At 35.4% G+C, this 24,542-nt stretch overlaps 1 protein-coding gene across 1 annotated transcript; it reads left to right on the top strand.

Annotated features, from left to right (window-relative positions):
• The first annotated feature begins 439 nt into the window (after positions 1-439).
• On the top strand, positions 440-24,063 carry LOC110466920 (CDC42 small effector protein 2-like). Its single transcript, XM_021523717.1, has 5 exons — positions 440-537; positions 12,878-12,949; positions 15,672-15,785; positions 17,006-17,108; positions 17,691-24,063. Exons 1-5 carry the CDS (start codon positions 505-507, stop codon positions 17,708-17,710), a joined length of 342 nt encoding a protein of 113 aa, XP_021379392.1. The 5' UTR covers positions 440-504; the 3' UTR covers positions 17,711-24,063.
• The last annotated feature ends 479 nt before the right edge of the window (positions 24,064-24,542 follow it).

Below are 24,542 nucleotides of genomic sequence, written 5' to 3'. Positions count from 1 at the left end.
AGTTGGGAGGGAGGGGCCCCGGCCTGCAGGAGCTACTAGTCTAAAATACTACGGGTTGGGGGTGTTATCTGTGCTCCAAGCTTGGTGGGGGGGGGTTATGAAGTTGCATTGGTAGTAGATGGGACCGGATAATCTAGAATGATGTATTAATTGGGGATTTAGAGTCAATGACACATTGAGGTTGTGGACACACTTGATGACTACAGTAGTGTATATATATGTATACTTATATTATCAAACCAATCAATGCAGATAGGAAATTTATAGGAAAGTTAGTCATTTAAGTGGCATTATGTACATGTATTCAAAGTTAAATGGTCCATGATTTGTAAACATTTTCTAGAGTTTTAAACTGTCCACAAATATGTGGTTCCCACGTGGGTGCACTCATGTGACTTATACTATTATGACATCACAATTGAGACTGTCCCAGTAAAGTATGCATAGTTTCAGAAAAGGAAATGGACTTTTACTACTTCACAACTAACTTATTATTGTTAAAATATGTTTACGAGATCTCAGTACAGTTCACGCTACGTAAGTATTTCTAGGAATCGGGTTCAGATATATCTATTTACAATTCTAATTATATTTCATGTTAAAAGAACACTTCCATTTCTTCTCATTATATAGTACATGTATATATCATTGCGAGTTAATTGTGTTGCCATTCACAGCTTTTGCTACGTTTTCACAAGAACAGTTGTCGATCGACCCTCCTTGTAAAAAAGTAAGCTCTGTTTTTTAAGCATCATTGCTTTAAACACAACTTAATGTGTTGGTTATAGTAAGTTACGTTTGTGGTTTGGTACGTGGTAAGTTTTGTGGGTCAGATTCTGATCTGATCAACACATGTATGACGGGAGATTGACGGGGTGATTGGGGAGAACAGCTGGTCGGGTAAACCTACCAGTACTTGTTGGTGTATTACATATTTATGTATTGGTTGACTGGTCAAGTCATAAAAAATACAGTATTATTAACAATATTATCTGTGTCACCATCAATTTATACTTTGGCATATGTACTTATAACAAAAAATATATATACACAGGTTTACTTATAACAAAAAATATATATACACAGGTTTTCAGTGACAGATTACTTAAGATGTCTATAGAAGTATACATGAAATTTATATGTAGAAAAAAGGTATACACATATACATAAAATGTTTATCAAGATAAAAAATAAATAAAATCTTAATGTTGACAGAAATGACTGGCCATCTTCTCTACCTTTCTAATACAATTTAATGTCAATCCTTGTTGATATTTTGCCATAAAGATAATGATCAAATTTGTAAAGTGCCCTTTATACATATAAAGATAACTATAGTGGAAAAATGTAAACATCTAAATGTGATGGACATAAATATATATTTACGATTCCACTATAAGCATTACCGAAAGAAATTGCATTTAAAGCTCTATGAATGCAATTTGTTCAGGGTCATTTTGCAGCTTTCTCCTCCTGCCTCAAATAATATGAGACAACCCTTAGAAGCAAACATTTTGGTGATGCTGTGCTGTTCTGGTAATCTAGTTTGCACTGATCATGACGACACAGACATTTAATGAAAATAAAAAGGAATATATATATTAAGGTAATTAATAACTAAAATTTAGAATTTAAATATAAGGATTGAACGGCATTATTGTCAAATTTCATGCCAGCATGAACGCAAATCGGTTACATACATATTTACCATGAAGCCCTATTAAAATAAAATCTTGTTTAATAATGACCCAAAATGTAGAAATGCACTTGAGAACCAGAGGCATTATCTGTGGTCTGAGGTGATGTCGTGGCTACGCTGAACACTGGTGTTGGTGAGGTTATCGCCAGTTTATTACTGGTTTTCCCTAGGTATGGTATGATCCTTGTCAGATATATAGTTTTAAGTGGTTGGTGCTGAAATATAGAAGTACCATAGTCAGATGTCAGATGTTGGAGCCATGTACTGCTGTACTTTGTCTGTTGGTGGTAATATAAACTATATTTAACTTCTCAGACAACCGGTCAGGTATCAATTTTAAATCAGAGAATGTGTATATATAAATATGTTGGCATCATACTGAGTCAATATATATAGGACATTCACTCTTAACTCATGTGATCATTGATCACCCTCGAAGAAACATTTGAACTATTCCAATTTGAAGGTTGGAATAGTTCATTATGAAATTTCAGGGGTGAATGAGTCAAAAAAGCGGCAAACTACAGAGCAAGGTCATATATTGCTTCTTTCTAGAGAAAATATTACAAATCATACTTTGAGATTTTAATTATATCTTTTACATCCTACTCTTGATAGATATGTTTGATCATCATTACATAGAAAAAACTTGCTTTGAACAAATTTTTTCTGTAAGTTTGTGTTATCATATGGAAAATGCACATTAGTATTGCTATATAGGAAATGATTAACGACGTTGATTTTATAGATTAGCTAATTGATTTGAAAAAAATGTTGAAAGCAAAAATTTGACTTTGAATTAAGCTTTGAATATGTTCAAAGATATGAAAAACATTTAAAGGTTTCCCATTGAAAACCATATACAATCTGCATGATCGAAAAACATTAGTTTATTCTGTCATAAGGGTGATCCCTACATATACAAGTGGTATTAAAATTAACCCAAAAACATTTAATTTTCTATTTATTACACAGCTAAAATTATAGCATTCAGACAGAAAGGTCACTGCAGTAAGAAAGTGGTAAAGTGGGAAAATAGTAGTGATATCTTTGGTGTGATATTCTTATACATTGTAATATAGCAATGCTCAAGTAAAAGACTGCACTATATAGAATGGTCTTCTCAACAATAGTCTATTATAGTCTGCCACCACCTTACTATCTGGTTACAGAAATGTTTTCATTCGTTTGGTTATTTACATACCACATACATGTGTATCAAAGATGTAGCAAAACAGTCACTTATTCTACTGTTGCTTCCTCTGCATCTGAAAAGAACATCAGATAGAATACAGTGAAGAGAAAACACAGTTCTGATTGGTGAAATATAGAACTGGTATATCTTTCAGTATAAATAAAAGACAGATTTTCACTACTTTAACATCTTAGAGTTGATCTGGAGTGAAAGCTTGGACATGTATCTGATCACTAGCCAAACATATATCAGTGCCAACATCACTAATTGATGCTAATTAGATAGATGACTATAATTAAATGGCCATCCAAAGTATGCCAGGTCAAGGACAAAGCATAGGACATTATATCAATAATATAAATACTGAATGATTAAGAAAGGTCATGAAAATGTCAATGATATCTGCATGAGGTCATGATCATTGAAACATCACCTAATTGAAAAAAGGTCAAAGACTTAAGTATTTGGTCTTTGCGTATTGCAGAGTTATCTTCTCTTGTGAGCAGGTATTGATTGTTACGTCATTGGTTTGTATGAGAAAATTACGTCGTTTTCTCAAAAATTGATGACGTTACTCTCACAAACAAATGACTTAACAATCAATACCTGCTCACAAGAGCAGATAACTCTGCAATATGCAAAGACGGAATACAAACAATAAAACACATTATTAAAGGTCAAGTACAACATCTGAGGTGATTGAGCTGTCGCCAAAATAAAAAGGTCAAGAAAGAAGTATATGACAATTTAAAGGTCATCAAAGGTCAAGAAAGGTCAAGGACAACATATTAGGTGATCATTGAAAGGTTACCAAAGGTCAAGGACAACATATAAGGTGATCATTGAAAGGTTACCAAATGTCAAGGACAACATATTAGGTGATCATTGAAAGGTTTCCAAATGTCAAGGACACCATATTAGGTGATCATTGAAAGGTTACCAAATGTCAAGGACAACATATTAGGTGATCATTGAAAGGTTACCAAATGAAATTGGTTACAGACAGAGTATAGGACTATCAAAATGGTATCAAAAGTCAAAAAGAACTTCTGAGGTCATCAAAAGGTCACCAATTAAATAGGTCAAGAAAAAGGGATAGGACAATTTAAAGGTCATCAAAGGTCAAGAACATCATGAAAGGAAAGGAAACCATATTAAATAGGTCAATGACCAATGATTGGACAACAGAGAGTCATCATGATTGATGGCAATAGACGTACACACTGTATTAGTTCTTGGATTAAATAATGACCGAAATTTTATATACTTGGACACCATGAACATGTATGTTTGATTTTGGTAAGATTGATGCCAGCTCTGGTAGTTTGATGTAACTTTTGTACTAGATGTGGCGGTATGACAGGGAATGTTAATTGTGTGGGGTCCAGACAGATACATTCTATGTAATTGTGTATAATTTGATATACACCAGACTAGCCAGTGACCTCTGGAGTTTTGAACTTCTATATATATATATACAATGTATGTAATGTATTTCACCTTGTAAATGGTTACCACTTTCGTTGTAATTATGTTGTAAAAATAAAACACATTACGCCCCCAAACCTTCAGCACTACCAGATCTGGAGGGGATTATAGGATTGAATCTTGTTTGTTTATCTCTCTGTCTGGGATTCTATCATTCCGCTCATCTGTCCAACACCAATAGTCCAGTGCATATCTCCTGTTCCTTTGAACATAATTATAGCACTATTAGATTTGGAATGTAAGACATGAACTGATGGCTGCGAACTTTACATACTAAAAGTTAATACAGATAAACTGTAATATTTGGATCTTTGCCCTCTTGGCTCAAGGCATAAGGGGACAAATGTTGGATCTCTCACGGCTTAGGATCCTAAATATGTAGATAGTTAGTTTGTTTATGAGTTAAATACAGTACAATAGTTTGTTTATGAGTTAACTACGGTACATGAGTTTGTTTATGAGTTAACTACGGTACATGAGACTGTTTATGAGTTAACTACGGTACATAAGACTGTATATGAGTTAACTACGGTACATGAGTTTGTTTATGAGTTAATACGGTACATTAGTTTGGTTATGAGTTTAATATGGTACATTAGTTTGGTTATGAGTTATCTACGGTACATGAGACTGTTTATGAGTTTGCTACGGTACATTAGTTTGGTTATGAGTTTAATACGGTACAATGGTTTGTTTATGAGTTAACTACGGTACATGAGTTTGTTTATGAGTTAACTACGGTACATGAGACTGTTTATGAGTTAACTACGGTACATGAGTTTGTTTATTAGTTAATACGGTACATTAGTTTGGTTATGAGTTTAATATGGTACATTAGTTTGGTTATGAGTTATCTACGGTACATGAGACTGTTTATGAGTTTGCTACGGTACATTAGTTTGGTTATGAGTTTAATACGGTACATTAGTTTGTTTATGAGTTAACTACGGAACATGAGACTGTTTATGAGTTTAAAATATGGTACATTACTTTTGTTATGAGTTTAATACGATACAAGAGTTTGTTCATGAGTTTAATACGGTAAAAGAGTTTGTTCATGAGTTTAATACCGTACAAGAGTTTGTTTATGAGTTAACTATGGTACAAGAGTTTGTTTATGAGTTAACTACGGTACATGAGTTTGGTTATGAGTTTAATATGGTACATTAGTTTGTTTATTAGTTAACTACGTACGGTACATGAGACTGTTTATGAGTTTGCTACAGTACATTACTTTGGTTATGAGTTTAATACGATACAAGAGTTTGTTCATGAGTTTAATACGGTACAAGAGTTTGTTCATGAGTTTAATACGGTACAAGAGTTTGTTTATGAGTTAACTACGGTACATGAGTTTGGTTATGAGTTTAATATGGTACATTAGTTTGTTTATTAGTTAACTACGGACGGTACATGAGACTGTTTATGAGTTTGCTACAGTACATTACTTTGGTTATGAGTTTAATACGATACAAGAGTTTGTTCATGAGTTTAATACGGTACAAGAGTTTGTTCATGAGTTTAATACGGTACAAGAGTTTGTTTATGAGTTAACTACGGTACATGAGTTTGGTTATGAGTTTAATATGGTACATTAGTTTGTTTATTAGTTAACTACGGTACATGAGACTGTTTATGAGTTTGCTACGGTACATGAGACTGTTTATGAGTTTAATACGGTACATTAGTTTGGTTATGAGTTTAATATGGTACATGAGACTGTTTATGAGTTTAATACGGTACATGAGACTGTTTATGAGTTTAATACGGTACATTACTTTGGTTATGAGTTTAATACGATACAAGAGTTTGTTTATGAGTTAACTACGGTACATGAGTCTGTTTATGAGTTTAATACGGTACAAGCGTTTGTTCATGAGTTTAATACCGTACAAGAGTTTGTTTATGAGTTAACTACGGTACATAAGACTGTATATGAGTTAACTACGGTACATGAGTTTGGTTATGAGTTTAATACGGTACAAGATTTTGTTCATGAGTTTAATACGGTACTAGAGTTTGTTCATGAGTTTAATACGGTACATGAGACTGTTTATGAGTTTAATACGGTACATTAGTTTGGTTATGAGTTAACTACGGTACATGAGACTGTTTATGAGTTTAATACGGTACATGAGACTGTTTATGAGTTTAATACGGTACATTACTTTGGTTATGAGTTTAATACGGTACAAGAGTTTGTTTATGAGTTAACTACGGTACCTGAGTTTGGTTATGAGTTTGCTACGGTACATTAGTTTGGTTATGAGTTTAATACGGTACATGAGACTGTTTATGAGTTAACTACGGTACATGAGACTGTTTATGAGTTTGCTACGGTACATTGCTTTGGTTATGAGTTTAATACGATACAAGAGTTTGTTTATGAGTTAACTACGGTACATGAGACTGTTTATGAGTTTGCTACGGTACATTACTTTGGTTATGAGTTTAATATGGTACATGAGACTGTTAATTAGTTAAATTAGGTACATGAGTTTGTTTGAGTTTTAAATACGGTACAGACCAGTGTTGTATAAGTAGGGAATGTGTTTGAACTCTATATACAATGGTCTTTTTTTATATATATGAGAAACATCACTCACCACACAGGGAGGGATTCAACAGTTATATAAACACTGACTGTGTGTGATAGAATTATGTAATTCCAGACAGATACATAGCTGGTTTCAGCCATTTGTGTAAAGCTGTGTTTTAGTAGTTGTGATGGTCGACATCTATGATCTGCTGACTAAAGTAGTATGATATTCTGTTTTATTCGGACAGTTTTTGTCAATAATGAAAACAACAAATTAAATCCTTGCATTGATAAAACTTTGACAATTCCAAATGTATACATTGTATATGATGTGTATGTACACACATATGTATTAAAGAGATAAGGAAAGTTTCATAGGTGTTAATCAGCTTTAGTATCTCATCATCATAGGTACTAGCCTCGGCTGTCGATACACCTGGCTGTCGATACACCCAGCTGTCGATACACTCGGCTGTCGATACACCCAGCTGATACACCCGGGTGTACTAATTGACAGACAAGGCTATAGTACTAGTACCTGTGATAATCATTGGCTCCCATTTTGCAGAAAAAAATCTCCAGTCTTTTTTGACCAATCCTACCTTGTTTGAAGAATCATTTTTATGATTGTATACATTTATGACACCTATTTGTAAACATTTAGATCTTGTAGTTGTAAAATTTAACAAGTGTGATTAATTTTAGGATGAATCCCAAGATTGCCATTATGGTCTAAAATTTTCAAACATTTTACTAACTAGCCTAGTTCAAGAAACAATGAAAACAAATCTGGTAAACTGCAGGCCCATTGCGCCTCTTGTAAGAACTTAGATACAGTAAGTTAACTGATAGACATGTAGGGGGTAGTATAGTGGGGCGTGGTGGTGGAACATGTCAGTTCTGTATGATGTCATGTTACATATATATAGCAAGTTGCTTAAAGCAGACAAATGTGAATTCCTCTCCAGCTGATAAACATCTACATCCTGAACCTACTGAACCCCAGTTGGTGGTTACCAGGGGGAGAGGTAGAGCTGTAGAGAGTAGGGGGAGAAGTAAGGGAGGAGAACGAGGAGGCCCCCAGTTGGTGGTTACCAGGGGAGAGGTAGAGCTGTAGAGAGTAGGGGGAGATGTATGGGAGGAGAACGAGGAGGCCCCCAGTTGGTGGTAACCAGGGGGAGAGGTAGAGCTGTAGAGAGTAGAGGGAGAAGTAAGGGAGGAGAACGAGGAGGCCCCCAGTTGGTGGTTACCAGGGGAGAGGTAGAGCTGTAGAGAGTAGGGGGAGAAGTAAGGGAGGAGAACGAGGGGGCCCCCAGTTGGTGGTAACCAAGGGGAGAGGTAGAGCTGTAGAGAGTAGGGGGAGATGTATGGGAGGAGAACAAGGAGGTGGATTGAGTCGAAGATGACAGAAAAAGGGATAGAAAGATTGAGTCTGAGATTATATTTTTAAGGGAAGAAGGAATAAAAGGATGGAAAGGATTATAATTATAACAGTAGGTATATGAGGATATAGGGATAGAATGATAGATGAGAAGAAGAGAAGGATAGAGGGATTGAATGAGAAGCGATTGGAGGAGGGGAAAGAAGGATTATATGAGACAATAGAAAGGAAGGGGATAGGTGGATTGAATGAGCAATGATGAGAGGAGGAGATGGAGGAATTGAACAAGAGACAAAAGGAGGAGGGGATAGACGATTTCAGCGAGAAATGAAAGGAGAAGGGGATACAAGGATTGAAAAAGAGATGATTTTAAAAAGGGGATAGAGAGATTAAATAAAAGACGATAAGAGGTGGGGGATAAAAGGATTGAATGAGAGACGATATGATGAAGGGATGGAAAGATTGAAAGAGAGACGATAGGAGAAAGGGATAGAAGGATTAAATGAGAGACAATAGGAGAAAGGGATAGAAGGATTAAATGAGAGACGATAGGAGAAAGGGATAGAAGGATTGAATGAGAGACGATAGGAGAAAGGGATAGAAGGATTGAATGAAAGACGATAGGAGAAAGGGATAAAAGGATTGAATGAGAGAGACAAAAGGAGGCTTAACTTGGATATAGAAGGATTGAAGGAAATGGGATAGAATGAAAGGTGAAACGTAGAAATGGGACAGAGGAGAAAGGGATAAGGAGCATGGGGTCAAAAAGTAAAAGAATTATAAGTGTCTCAATAGTATGATGACTGTTACCCAGTGTAAGGAAGTGGAATACTCTGAGCTGTATGTTATTATGACTGTTGACTGGAGAACCAGTACATGTGTAACCTTGTATACAAGTAGGTAAGTATAATATCTGTACACCCATGGCCAGGTCCCGTAAACACGTGTAACCTTGTATACAAGTAGGTAAGTATAATGTATGTACACCCATGGCCAGGTCCCGTAAACATGTGTAACCTTGTATACAAGGAGGTAAGTATAATATCTCTACACCCATGGCCAGGTCCCGTAAACATGTGTAACCTTGTATTCAAGTAGGTAAGTATAATATCTGTACACCCATGGGCAGGTCCCGTAAACACGTGTAACCTTGTATACAAGTAGGTAAGTATAATATATGTACACCCATGGCCAGGTCCCGTAAACACGTGTAACCTTGTATACAAGAAGGTAAGTATAATATCTGTACACCCATGGCCAGGGCCCGTAAACATGTGTAACCTTGTATACAAGTAGGTAAGTATAATATCTGTACACCCATGGCCAGGTCCCGTAAACATCTCTACTTAAGTGAACCACAGCTGGCGATACTGATCATATTAAATCTACATGTGTTAGCGCTTGCATTGACAAGGACCAACCAACATGGTTTTGTTTCAAGACTAGATTTAGCAGGGCATAAATGCTTCAGCAGGGTGTTAATTCTTGAGCAGGGTGTAAATTCAGAGTAGCACTAGTGTTGTTCCCGATGAATCAATTTAATCAGAAATCAATCGTTTTACCTCTGTCGATGATTTATCAATCATGATTTTCTAAGATCGATCATGGTTCGACTATAACATGAAAACGCTCAACATTAAAATGAGTCATTGACATTAGGAGCAAATCTGAAAACCTACCAAACAAACAGTTTTACTTGTTACTGTTTTACTTTAAACTGCATTCATACAGCATTTCTACCCATAGCTATGGATATATAGGTAAAAAGTAACCACAACATTTTACCCAGTTTGGTGAATGTATAAATGATCAATTATCGATCATTTAGGAAATTATATGTGATGATCGACCACAAATTTTGGAGTGATTCCAAACACTATGTAGCACTATTAATGGTCAGTCCAATGCAAAGCTAGCAACACCATTAAAATACATATACATCGTTAATGGTCAATAGTGCATCACAAAGCAACACTTGATTAACAAATATGTACATTGTTAATGGCCAATAGCTAATGCATCACAAAATAACACCATTAAAATACATTTACATGTGCATCGTTAATGGTCAATAATTTTATTACAAAGCAACACCATTAAAAGACATTTACATTGTTAATGGTCAATAGTGCATTAACACAAAGCAACACCATTAAAATACATGTACATCGTTAATGGTCAATAGTGCATTAACACAAAGCAACACCATTAAAATACATGTGCATCGTTAATAGTCAATACTGCATCACAAAGCAACACCATTAAAATACATGTACATCGTTAATGTTCAATACTGCATCACAAATCAACACCATTAAAAGACATGTACATCGTTAATGGTCAATACTGCATCACAAAGCAACACCATTAAAATACATGCACAACATCATTAATTTTCAAACAAACTCTATCATAGTGAAGAGAATCAAGGTTGCGGTGTTTATATTTTGTACAATTGTGTGAAGTAAGTCAGGGGTCGTGTTAAAACAATAATTATTGAAATATGATCCCTTTCATGTTGATTTCACTCTTAAAAACAACCTAAACAAATTGAAACTTAAAAAAGATGGCAGACTAAGTCTATTAAATTTCATGAAAATAGCTTAAGTTCAATTGGAAAATTTGTGGACTGTACTGGAAATCATTATTGAAATATTAACTGAAACGATAACGTGCAGATGTCACGATTTTCACTTAGACAACCAAATCTCAAGTAAACATATCAGTGTTACTTGTACATACTTATAATTAAGTGATGGGATGTACTGTGACTGGTCATCGACGACTACCCTGTACTTACATGTACCACATACTGTCAAAGTGGTCACTTCAATTTAATTAACGACAATTCGTAATTTATTGTATATATTTTTAGATATTATGACATAAAAGCATATGATGCTTGTTTACGATCCATGAGTATCATACAGGGGTTAGTGGTGAGGAAACAGTGATGACGCACGCCGTGATACTTACAGTGTGTCTATGTCATGTGTACTATATAAGTGGGTCTGGTTGTACACAGGTGTTCCGTGTACAGTGATACTTACAGTGTGTGTCTATGTCATGTGTACTATATAAGTGGGTCTGGTTGTACACAGGTGTTCCGTGTACAGTGATACTTACAGTGTGTCTCTATGTCATGTATACTATATAAGTGGGTCTGGTTGTACATAGGTGTTCTGTGTACAGTGATACTTACAGTGTGTGTCTATGTCATGTATACTATATAAGTGGGTCTGGTTGTACACAGGTGTTCCGTGTACAGTGATACTTACAGTGTGTCTATGTCATGTGTACTATATAAGTGGGTCTGGTTGTACATAGGTGTTCCGTGTACACACAATGCATAGCTGTCAACTCTCCCTCATTAGGAGGAAGACTCCCTCATTTTGAATGAAATCTACCAATCTCCCTCAATATTTCCTCATTCAAGTCCAACTCAAAATCTACATCCTGTGGTCAAATGATCTCCTTATAAGTTACTGCAGGGTGTGTGTAATGATGTGTGTCTGAATCAAATGAATGCTTTTTGGAGTTATTGTGATACCTAATAAGGGAAAGATAGCTATATAGATTGAGCAAAGCAGTTTCAGTTGTGTCTCATACACTTTCTCCCTCATTGGAAAAGTGGAATGCGAGATCCCCCATCATTGGAGGTTTCACTGAGGTTGACACCTATGATAATGTATATTTTGTTAATGGTGTGATCTTATAAATTTGACATTTACAACAACTTACCAATATTTATTAATTTTAGTTGCCATTTTTGTCCTTACAGTTCCTGGATACAGTCAAAAACAGTGTTAAGGTTTCAGTTTGCCCTTTTATGGGGGTACATGTCATGATCACTCGCAACTGTAGGGTATTCTTGATAAAAAAAAATATCATATGTTTTGCACTCATTACTGTACATAATTGAGTGGGGTTTTTTCCTGGCTACTTTTTGGGACCTATAATGGGCCCCCATTCCCAAATGAAACTATTTCATATTTATGCCTAATTCCCAAAATTTGCAGTTTACTCCTGAAAATTTCCTTCCCAATTGGTATGATTTCTTTCCAAAAGACAAAAAGGCCCCATCCCAAATTACGCAAAAAAACACTAGTAACCCTTTCACTACTGTAGACAATAATGGACTCATCCATATCAATGCATGGTAGAGTGTTCTAAAGTTACACAGGGGTGAAAGGGTTAATTGTATGTTAATGTATCAGTGGTCTATTAGGATTCCTCCATGTATGATAAAATTATTTTGTTGACTGCTTAATTTTGTTACAATTCTTTTTTTGCAGTTTTTAGACTTGGTTGTATTTGATAAAGAATTTCTATACCACAGTACCTAAGCTGAAGTTCCAGTTGTGTCATATTTTTATATTATGTCTTTATATTTTTAATGTTGAGTTTGTCTCAATGGTGTGTTTTTTCGAATGAAGTATTTTTGAACCAAGTGTTTGAATGTTTGTGCTGTTTCAGGTTGTATAGGGGGGTGAAGTGTTAATGTTCAGTTTTTCTCAATGACTTTTTTTCAATGTAATTTTTTTTTACTAAGTGTTTGATTGTTTGTTCTTGCAGGTTGTCGGGCGAGCTGAGATGGGCGACACTTTGTTTTGTTTTACATGCTGTATTGCAGAACAACCTCAACCTGTAAGTACCCGAGGGTCACTGATTACCCGAGGGTCACTGATTACCCGAGGGTCAATGATTACCGGAGGGTCAATGATTACCTGAGGGTCACTGATTACCTGAGGGTAACTGATTACCCGAGGGTCTCTGATTACCCGAGGGTCACTGATTACCCGAGGGTCACTGATTACCTGAGGGTAACTGATTGGCATTCTTTTGAAAGAAGATTCATTTATATCTCAGTAAAGTAGCATCTACATCCTTAACACTGTTTAATATTCAAAGAGGTTTATGTTGTACATGGGTTGTCTGGTGGCGCAGCGGATAGCGCACTTTCCTTTCACCAAGGCTGCCGTGGTTCGATTCCCCGATCGGACGTTAAAAAAGGTTTGGGGCCGGGTCACCTGCACCACGACCACCTGGGTTTTCTCTGAGTACTTCGTTTTCCTCCCATAGAAAGACCCCCCCAAGCGCTAACATTTGGGGCAACAAGAGTGATTAGTATAAGGTGTACAAATTTGTTTCATAATTGGTGTAAAATAAATAAATTTCATATTTGACATGTGCAACACAGAACAGTAAATGTTTATTATAACTTTGTTTAGTTTACAACAATTATGAAACAGTGAGGAGTGGGAGATCCAATGTCCGTAGAGGTCAGTGAAGTTCTATGTTACCCAGTAGACAAATTCCACAAGAGATACACAAGTCCGGCCGTAGTAGTAGAGGTACCAAAAACGATGACCGTGACAATGTCAGGCAGCTGGGTCTACCATCTTTAATCAAAATAGGCTGTTAAACCAAGCACCACGTTGACATGGGCGTTTTTACCTAATGATAATTATGAAAAACGTTATTTAAACGTATATTTATTACTCTTGTTGGCCTGGATGTTAGCACGCAGGGGGTCTTCATGTAGGAGGAAACAGAGTAGCCGGAGAAAACCCAGCTGAAGAGTGACCTATCTTTACTGTTTATGATACCTCTGTCTTCATGACTTCTCATGATCATCTAGATCTGTTGAAACAAAATTATATCTTTTCTATGTTTCCATTGTTTTCCTAATTTAATACTATGGAACATGTTGCAGTCTGCAAGCAGCAAATAAGTAGCCTGCAAAAATGAAATAGCTTATTATTTCAGTGAATCCATTACATTAAGTTTTGATTTTTGACAGTACAAATCATCTTTTTCTAATGTACCTAAGATAAAAAAAAACTACAAATACTGTCTGATTAAACATTTTGTTTGGCATAATCTGATAAAAGTTTCTAAAAAGTCGGATTAATTTTCGTAAATGTTAACAGTGTAGCAGTATCCTGTTTAAACTAAAACCCAGTAACTTGACAGATTACGTACATCAAACGGTGTAATGTATTACAGTAGACCTCTGCTGTACATGCTCAGACTGTTTTACCAGGTATGTGGTATTATCAGTGATCCGTGTAACAGTTTACATGTAATTACATATCAATATGATGTATATATGAGGGAGGGGAGATAACTGTGTAACGTAGTCCTAGCCTGGTCGCCGTACTCCTGTACTTCAGGTATCCTGTTTCTCCTATAACACATATTTTATCAGTAATACCGGCTGTATAACTAGCTTTGGTATGTAGAATTCAGGATATGGAAACTATTCTCACAAAAAAAATGGGGAAACTATGAAAACAATCCTCACAAAAAACCCAGAGAGGAATGGTTTGTGCATGTGTCAAAAGTACAGAAATATCATAACAGCAGAACTTGTCTGTGATGAAAGTGAGATTTAAAAGTGATTAACTGACATTGGCTGATCTAATAGAAATAAATCATTGTAATCGTTATATAGGCTTAGCATAGGCATTGGAACCAGTGTATAGGTTTTAGGGGGGGGTTCATGTATATAAACTGTTATATGTAATGAGTTATGTCGCACGAATTACATGTATGTATATATCTTACCAGTAAATATTTTATAACTATATTGGCTGTTTCTTTCCACAATCCCAAAGTGCTTCACATCAACAACAGCTAAACACATAGGTGTCCATGTTTAAGTCATTCATCCCTGAAATTTCATAATGAACTATTCCAACCTTTGAATTGGAGGAGCTCAAATGTACCTTCAGGGGTGAATGAGTTAAGTAACATCTTTATGCCTTCTCTATATATTGTACTTTCCAACCTTTTGAAATTCCCAAGGGAGATAATTGCTGCATGCTATAAACTAAAATCATGTAAAACCTTATAAAATGTGTGTATAAACACCCTAGGGAAAAGGCATACTTAACAAAGGCGTCTTTTGAGCTTCATCACGAGATTTTAGAATCTATATATTCATAAAAAATAATATATATTCTCTTTGTATTCCGACATTCTATGTAAGCTGACAAATTATGTCCCACATGGTGTTGGATAAGGCAGGTGTCACTTTATACTATTGGGTACAAGTATAACTTAATCAGATTCGTACTCATGATCAATATATAATAAAGATATACAAGGGAATTGAACAGCATACAGTATACATACATGTACAAATGTATGTATTTTCTTTGCTGCACTCTGATATGTATTCCATGAAACTTGCTTGACACTGATCTTGTTACATTTATAGCCATATCAATGTAATTTCGTTTTGGTTTTATGTAGAAACTTGAAGCAGAAATAGATATTACTTATAAAAATTACAACATATAGGTCACAGTGTAAAACTTCATAATTTTTCTAATGAAATTAAACAGTTGTTGTTTGTTTGTAGAAGCGACGGCGTCGGATAGACCCGAGTATGATTGGACAGCCGACAGACTTCCGCCACACGGGACACATTGGGTCTCGAGACATCGGCAACGGTGTGTCGTCATCCATGAACACAGTAAGGTTTACATGTCTTATTTTATTACCTGACAATAAATAGTGATGAAGCAACACTTCATTTTACATGGTAGATGTTATATTCGTCGTTAGTCTTGTCACAACACAGAACCCTCGTGAACATTTTAGATTGTTTTTATTTTCTCCCTCATCCACCCAGAACAAGGCTGGTACATGTGTAATACAGTAATGGTATGTGTGCAGGTTAAAGTAGTCGATAAGCATTGTAAACTGTAAAACTAAACGATAAAGTGATATCATTACAGTAGGCTCCTGGGATATTGATATTGATTTCCTTGTATCAATTATACTTTTTCGTGACGATATGTTAATTCAAAAACAGATACATTTCATCCTGCATTATTGTCTTTCATTTATTCCAAATTCTGTTCAATGGGCTAGGTTTGGAAACTTACACAAAGCTTCTGTGGCTTCCAGCTGTTATGAGGCAGGGCACTGCTAATAGAAATGTTTAGCTAAATGACATCTCGGTTTCTTCCATAGAAGTAACTGGATTCAAACTTGATAATGGTTATTAAATAAAAAGAGGATGTAATTCTGTCTTGACTGTGATAGAATTGTTATAACAAAGGAGCTCACATCCTCATACCAGTCTAATACAAACTGAATATTCTGATAAGTAGCACAATGTAAATTTTCACAGGAGGACATTTAGCTGGTTCTTCATTTACCACATGAGGACATCAGGAAATAGTTGTTATTAACAAAGTGTGAATAACATTGTCAGTGGCGGGTCCAGAGGTTTTTTTTGGGCTTCAGGAACCACCTCCCACCCCTCCCCTTTTTCTTTAAAAATCATGTATTTTCACCATTTTTCTCAATTTTTCCCCACTTGGAAACCCCCCCTGGAAATTTGGAAACCCCCCAAGATAGGTCTCTGGATCCGCCACTGATTGTGGCAGCCTTGCCATATATATCTACACCAAAACCAGTGTGAGGAATCAGAAATTTCCTCACAGAAAAATTCCCTGTCTATCATATATTATATAAAGCATCAGATGAGGTACATCATTCTCAATACTTTATTGTGACCTCTGACCTTTATCATGTTCCTCTAGCCTCTGTACCTTATCATGACCCCTGACCTCTGTACTTCATCATGTTACCTCTGACCCCTGTCTTTTATCATGACCTCTGACCTTTATCATGTTACCTCTGACCTCTATTCTGTATTTCAACCTCTAAACTCTACTTTTTCAGATGAGTGAAGTACAGTCACAGATGTCCTCCAAAGGCGGTTACGACCACGTGTCGCCGGTTAATGTAGATCTAAATGTGATAGACCTTCCACACAAACACAATGGTAAGATACATCAAACCTTGGTAAGATACCTCAAACCTTGGTAAGGTCAAATGGAAATGGTGTATGTATTTTATCGAGGAAAATTGATAAAAAATGGCTACTGTGAATTAAGTCTTCATATAGTCTCAGGAATGTCTGGTCCTGTTAGAGGTAATATCTATGTATTGTGATATAAATAATATGAATAACCTGTTTTCCTGGAGTTTTTTCTTTATAAGTATCTTTTTAACTTGGACATTAAGTTTTGGGGTAATTCTATACAGAATAGGGAGTTAATACATTGCCATTTTTCCATTTACATTACAAGGTTAAATCGTCATAAATATTTTTATTTGTTGGGGAAAATAAGACCATGAAATAAGATGTTTGAAGTGTGTATTACCTAGGAATGTTAATTATGTTACACAGGTGACTTATTAGGGGGGGGGAGTCATTTACAGGATGCCAGGTAACTATATAGCCAATCCTCATTATCCTGAAGGTTACTGCTTATCTGGAAATTCTTTCGTTGTTTCTCCGTATATGATGTTTTTGGATAATTACTTAGGAACTCTTGATAATATGTGTCTTGTTTCGTTGCAGGTACAGAGCTAATGAGTTAGTTGGTTGAGAGAGAGAGACATTTTAATTAGTGTTCATCATTATTAGTGTATATAATACATACGGGACGTTCTGTCTTCGCCTGTGTACTGTAAATAGTCGTTAATACGTATAGATGGAATGAGAGAGGCGACGGTCAGGACAGTGAGAGGAACAATGAATCAAATGATGCGAGTCGACATGCATATGCATGAGAAGAAGATTTAAGGACAGTTTTTGTCCTACGTGTATGGGAACTCAACAGATAAGGAAAGTCTTCAGTGTGTATGGGTTTAAAATTGGTGGATTCATGAAATCTACAGAAGGAATTTAAATATGGGAAATAAAGGAAGTCTACAGATTACCAGGATTATAAGACGGAAGATACAGGAAGTCTACAGTTTACGAGGATTTAAAGATGGAAGATACTGGAAGTCTACAGTTTACCAGGATTTAAAGATGGAAGATACAGGAAGTCTACAGTTTACGAGATTTAAAGATGGAAGATACTGGAAGTCTACAGTTTACGAGGATTTAAAGACGGAAGATACTGGAAGTCTACAGTTTACGAGGATTTAAAGACGGAAGATACTGGAAGTCTACAGTTTACCAGGATTTAAAGATGGAAGACACAAAAAGTCTACAGTGTACGAAGGCTCAAAATGGCAAATACGTGACAAGAGGTTATCTCAGAGAAGTGGAATACACAAGGAAATTATTATATTGATTATGCCAACTTGGAAAAGAAATAGAAAATGATTGGGAAGTCTGGTTGTCTAACACAGATGTACAGGACATGCTGACACCATGTGTCTAAAGAAATTCTAGTGTTATTAAAGGTTTGGGTATAAGTTAATGGAAACCAACAAATTTTATTTGATAATGAGAAAAAAGGACCCTGAAATATATATGTTGTCAGTAAGCCAGGTGGCAAATAGATTGAAGGGCATTAACTTGAGGTTTTACTGTATACACAGATGTCTATAAGATCTCTAGGTTGATAGGTAGGATGTATTGTTTAGTGTCTTCCCAAAAGTTTTATAACATTGTTGATTTTTATATCTAATAGTACTGGTCAAAAAATGTATTGTGAAGCTTGTCTTTATTGACATCTAGGCAGAGTGGACCTGTTGGTCAGATAAGACAATGTGTCAGTTAGAAGAAGATCAAATACAGAGAAAGATGTATTTTTGGGCCAGAAAACAAATGTCTGATTTCACAGGATGTCCTAAATGTCAGGTGTCAGTAAGGACATATGTCACTCCAGGATATAATCTCATGTAATATGTGTCCTAAGGATCATGTCCTAAAAGTCGGGTGCCATATATATTATAGACAGTTCTTTACTCCACAAAGTATTCTCATATAGCATGTTATGATGTGGTGTCCTAGTATTTCCAGGTGTTCTTAAGTCAGGTGTTAGAAGTACAGGTATGACATAAGTAATTAATTTGATATATGCAGTATGTTAAAACTTAATACGTCCATTAATAAAACAGATTCAGTACGAGGCATTGTAAAACATTTCTGAAATGTTCAATAATACACACTGAATACTGTAACCTGTCTACAGAAAATCCTTACTGTTCTCTCTACTGTAAACAATGATATTTTCTAAACGCCTTGATATTTACGATGTTTCTTGTAAGCTAAGGTGAGTTCACAAGTAACCATAACAATCACATTGAACCATCCTAACAGTTACACAGAGGACAGTGTGGAAAACAGGCTTGATATAGAGGTAATAATGGGTGTAGTCACTACATGTACAGCTTGTCTCTGTCCCTACAGAGTCTGTTATTAAAACTATTTATAATAAATCACAAATACCCCTCTGTGGACCCCATTCCGTTATGAAAACTCAAAAAAATCGTTAACACCCCTTTGTGAACCTCGGTCCATTATAAAAACTGTAATAAATCACAAATACTCCTTTGTGGACCCCAGTACATTATAAAAACTCTTTAATAGATAATACATTACCCCTCTGTGGACCCCAATCCATTACAAGAACTTTGTAATAAATCAAAAATACCCCTCTGTGGACCCCAGTACATTATAAAAACTCTGTATTAGATAGTACATTACCCCTCTGTGGACCCCAGTACATTATAAAAACTCTGTATTAGATAGTACATTACCCCTCTGTGGACCCCACTTTGTTGACGGTCCTATGTGTTAGCACCTATTACTAACATGTTGTATACTGTAGGGATCTGAATTGACAATGTTCATTCTGCAGCAAATCACCTCAGATTAAGTTCTGGTCCATGTATCAACCTCATCTGAACTCATCTTTGATAATTCTCGTCCGCCATTCCTGAAAACAATTAATCTACCTACACTTGTACGTTGAGTAATTTTCTATTTTTGTGGGTGCTTGTCAAGTATTTATTTCAGGTTTTAGCCGAGAGAGAATTACGTTTATATGGAACCATACTTATGTTGGATAAAGTACATAGAACTGAGAGAGACTTAAACCTTTATTGAACCATTAATATATATGAGATAAAGTATGTTAACGTATACATTGTTGATGATAAAATGTAGATTGTTAAACTATTAATTAGATAGTGTGTTATAGATTATATTAGGGATCCCCATACCACTGCCAAGTATAATGTGACTGCACATTGGAAACTTTTTCCCCCAACATAACTGTAGCTTTAATAAATAAATTATAGAAGAAAAACATTACTTGCGTCGGGACTTTTAGAAAAAATCATCAAGACGAAACAAAATGTTTAATCTACCATAGTGTTCCAAGTGTAAAAATGTACAGTGGGGCTAAAATGGGAATTGAACCCTGGACTTCAGACGGATAGTCAATAATCGACGGGGCTACCTGGTCAACAGAAGTGTCAGGACTGGACAAACTGCCACAGTTATATCCAAACAAAGTTAAGGGGAGGTTACTCAGTACAGGAAAAACCACAGTGCAGTGGGACAGGGATCCTTAATCTTCTATAGTGAACTGTTATAGAGTGTAGTGATGTCAGTATACCGGGACTATTGTTGGATAGAGTGATCAAATCACTTATTTATGTTCTGAAGTCCAACAACTGGAATCCAAAAAATGTCAGAAAACTACAATTTCAAGTCTTAGTTTATGTTATTCCTATTTTCTGTGTCCTCCTCAAAAGTTACATTATCTTCAATTTTTTCCCCCTCAAAAGTAACAATAAGCAACATTTTCTCTATTTTCTTCCAGTCTGTAGTTTTGTTAACTCATTCACCCCTGAAATTTCATAATGCGCTATTCCAACCTTTGAATTGGAAGAGTTTAAATGTGTGTTCAGGGGTGAATGAGTTAATATTGTATAAGCCTACTGTCCCACAATAGTCCAGTCTACTGTTACATCAACTCTATGTAATGTTGACATCATAAGTCTGTGACAATGAGGATCATGCCTGTTAGGATTGAGATTTCACTCCTAGCTTCTGAAATGAGAAAAAAAAATGTATTATAATTAAACGTGATTCTTAAATTATTTAAGAACAGAGTAATAATGACACTAATGTTTCATTTTACAGCTATTATATAAAAAAAAGTTAGCAGGGTTTGAATTCATAGTATTCTACCTTTCAGTCTGTACAAACAAAAGCCTCTTGTATTTATCCAGTTCAACCATTTCAACTGGTTAAACCTGGAAAGAAAAACCTGGAATATTGTCTGTGCTACCTGGACGGTTTCATTTGGATACAGGAAAGTGGCCCATGCTTTTGCATACTTGCCAACTCTCCCTTTCTGGAGGGAGACTCGATTTTCGACTCTTAATTAACCATTTCACCTCTGTAGAACATAATGGACTGATCCAGATCAATGCATGGTAGAGTCTACTAAAGTTACGTTGAAAGGGTTAAATTTGATACTTTCAAACCACTGACTTTGCATAACATTTACAAATTGTATTTTATTTATAAGATCTAATCGTTGCATCTGACAGAACAAGTCGAAATATGTTATTTTAAGTGTTATGTTTTCTCAAGGCGGTATATTTATATACACAAATTTAATATGTTTTATATTTTGGGCACGTGGAATCTCCCCCGTGAAATTTTCAAAGTAACAGTAACTCCTTGCCCCTAGCAACTTTACTGCATAAAAGCTGCAAAATGAAACACCATTATGTAGTAACTGTAGATATTGTACAATGCTGTGTATAGATTATTAACAAGTGCTTTCATATATATTGAGAATGATGTACCTCATCTGCATGCTAAATATTTTTACGAAGTCAGTGACATGCTGTATCACCCCTGCATCAAGAATGGACTGTTTCTTTGTTTTGTTTTGGAACAGTTCATTATGATATGCTAGGGGACACCTCTTTAGTCAGTTTGCATGTGTCTACTAGTATATAATTACCTTGTGATGTCTCTCTACAATGAATTTATCATGCTTTTCAAGCGTTTGTTGATATTTGAAATAAACAGTGAGTAGTTTCTTATAAATTTTTATTTCATATACTTGTGCATTATTATTGCTGACATCTCAGTAACATACTGATTTGTGTTTCTGTTGTAGTTCTCATATAGCTAGTGGCCATTCATCGGTTTTAACCCATACAGCGTTAACTTAAGCTGGCCAGCATTATACAGGGCTTACCTATTTGAAGTGTTCTTATTGAATAATACAGTGTTAGCATAAAAATAATTAACCAATCAGCTGCACATTTATTTAGACATGAATATGGCATATATTGACAAATTTGAAACATTCTGGATGAATTTTGCAGCTGGTTTTTTTTTTTTTTTTTTTTCAGTCTAAAAAGAAATGACCAGATAACCCTTGTAGTATCTGAAACAAGTTTTCTTCTCTATTTAATAAGGAATAACCAAACAACTGTGCACTTGGCACAACTCAAATGAGATTTATGGTTAGTGCTTATAATCCAATTTAAAAGACAGAAACACATTTTAGTCCATGATTAAGGCAACATCATCCATTTATGATAAAAACAAAAGAATTTTTCACAAAACACAACATTGCTCTCTATTTTTATCACTTAGTAGCTTCAACCAATCAGAGGCTAGAGTTTCAAATACTGTGCCAAAAAATGTGGTATACACTTCATCACTTTACTGTTATGTTTTGATTTACATCACACAATACAATCAGAATAGGTCTTATCATTGGGGATCCGGAGTAGCCAGAATTATATTATAGTGCATTAATTATCAATAGGAGGTCGTACGTGTAAGTCAGAACGAAGGATGGCGGTCTAGGAGTGGTGGCATTGAGGTGGTGGTGCAGGGTTGGTGGCCTATTAGGGTTGGTACAAAGTCCTCCAAGTCATTTACATTTATTAATAGTAGTTCTTTACAGGTGGATTGTCTCCCTTAGATACATTGTCCAGGTTAAGGTCAGGCTAACTTTGTTCTTAGCTACATTTTGTAAATTAAGGCCAAGCAAACTTTGTTCTTAGCTACATTTTGTAAATTAAGGCCAAGCAAACTTTGTTTTTAGCTACATTTTGTAAATTAAGGCCAAGCAAACTTTGTTCTTAGCTACATTTTGTAAATTAAGGCCAAGCAAACTTTGTTCTTAGCTACATTTTGTAAATTAAGGCCAAGCAAACTTTGTTCTCAGTTATATTTTGTAGATGAAGGGTTCTTAGTTACATTTTCCAGATTGAGGCCAGGATTACTTTGTCCTTAGTTACATTCTCCAGATAAAATATTATAACTTTAGAAAGAATTGTTACAGATATTTAAGTATCCCATAGTTGGAGTAATTGGGCATGGCTATACTTACTGAATCACACACGAGTCTTGTGATGATATGAAAGAAATAATCGTTTTATTATTGTTATACTTATGATACAAGTTGGATTAGGGAGGGGTTTTGTTTCTATAACTCTATATCCTAACTTCTAGATTTTTGGGGGTTTATTTATTGATATGATTCTAATTTCTTATGCAGTATTCTTCATACATGGTAAATTATGATCATCAGCTATTTATTTAAATTAAGTTCATTTATTTTACAACAATTATGAAACAAGTTATTACAACTTATATTAATCACTGTTGTTGGCCCGGATGTTAGCGCGGGGGGTCTTAATGTGGGAGGAAACCGATGTATTTAGAGAAATCCCACGTGGTCAGGCAGGTGACCCCCATAGCTTTCACATCCTAGCTGTTTATTTCTACTACTGAATGTGATTTTGGTCAAATGACACATTGTGGACCCTTGACCAGATTGGTTTCTGTCGACATTAAAACCCCATTACACTACTATCTATGGGAGTGAATAATATTAGCTGATAAGATTTGTTCTATAATTAGGGCCCCGTTACGGAGATACGGGTGCCCTATAGTAATCACTCTGTCTGTCTGTCTGTCCGTCCACAAATTTTGTTCCTGGCTGATAACTTAAATATTTATTGACCGTTGTACATGAAACTTGGTCAAGATGTTCAGTTCACAAAAATACACATTGAGGAAAAAAGTCAAGGTCATTAGGTTCAATGGTCAAGGTCAAATTTTACATTTTTTCACTGATGAACATTTTGTTATGACATTATGAAGCAAAGTTGATCAAAATTAAACAAGGAGTCAACTGACCAAAGGTCAAGGTCATCGGGTCAGGGGTCAAGGTCAAATTTTGTAGCTTTTCACTGGTGAACATTTCGCTATGACATTATGGAGCAAAGTTGTTCAGAATTAAACAAAGAGACACACTGAGGTAAAAAGTTGAGGTCAAAGGTCAAGGTCATTATAAGCAAAGGTCAAGGTCAAATTTTGCATCTTTTCACTGATGAACATATTGTTATGACATGATGAAGCAAAGTTGATCAGAATTAAACAAGTAGTCAACTGATCAAAGGTCAAGGTAATTGGTTCAAAGGT

The sequence above is a fragment of the Mizuhopecten yessoensis genome, unplaced genomic scaffold (assembly GCF_002113885.1).
Source record: "Mizuhopecten yessoensis strain PY_sf001 unplaced genomic scaffold, ASM211388v2 scaffold11147, whole genome shotgun sequence".
Taxonomy (NCBI): domain Eukaryota; kingdom Metazoa; phylum Mollusca; class Bivalvia; order Pectinida; family Pectinidae; genus Mizuhopecten; species Mizuhopecten yessoensis.
This window is presented reverse-complemented; position numbering and strand designations above follow the sequence as displayed.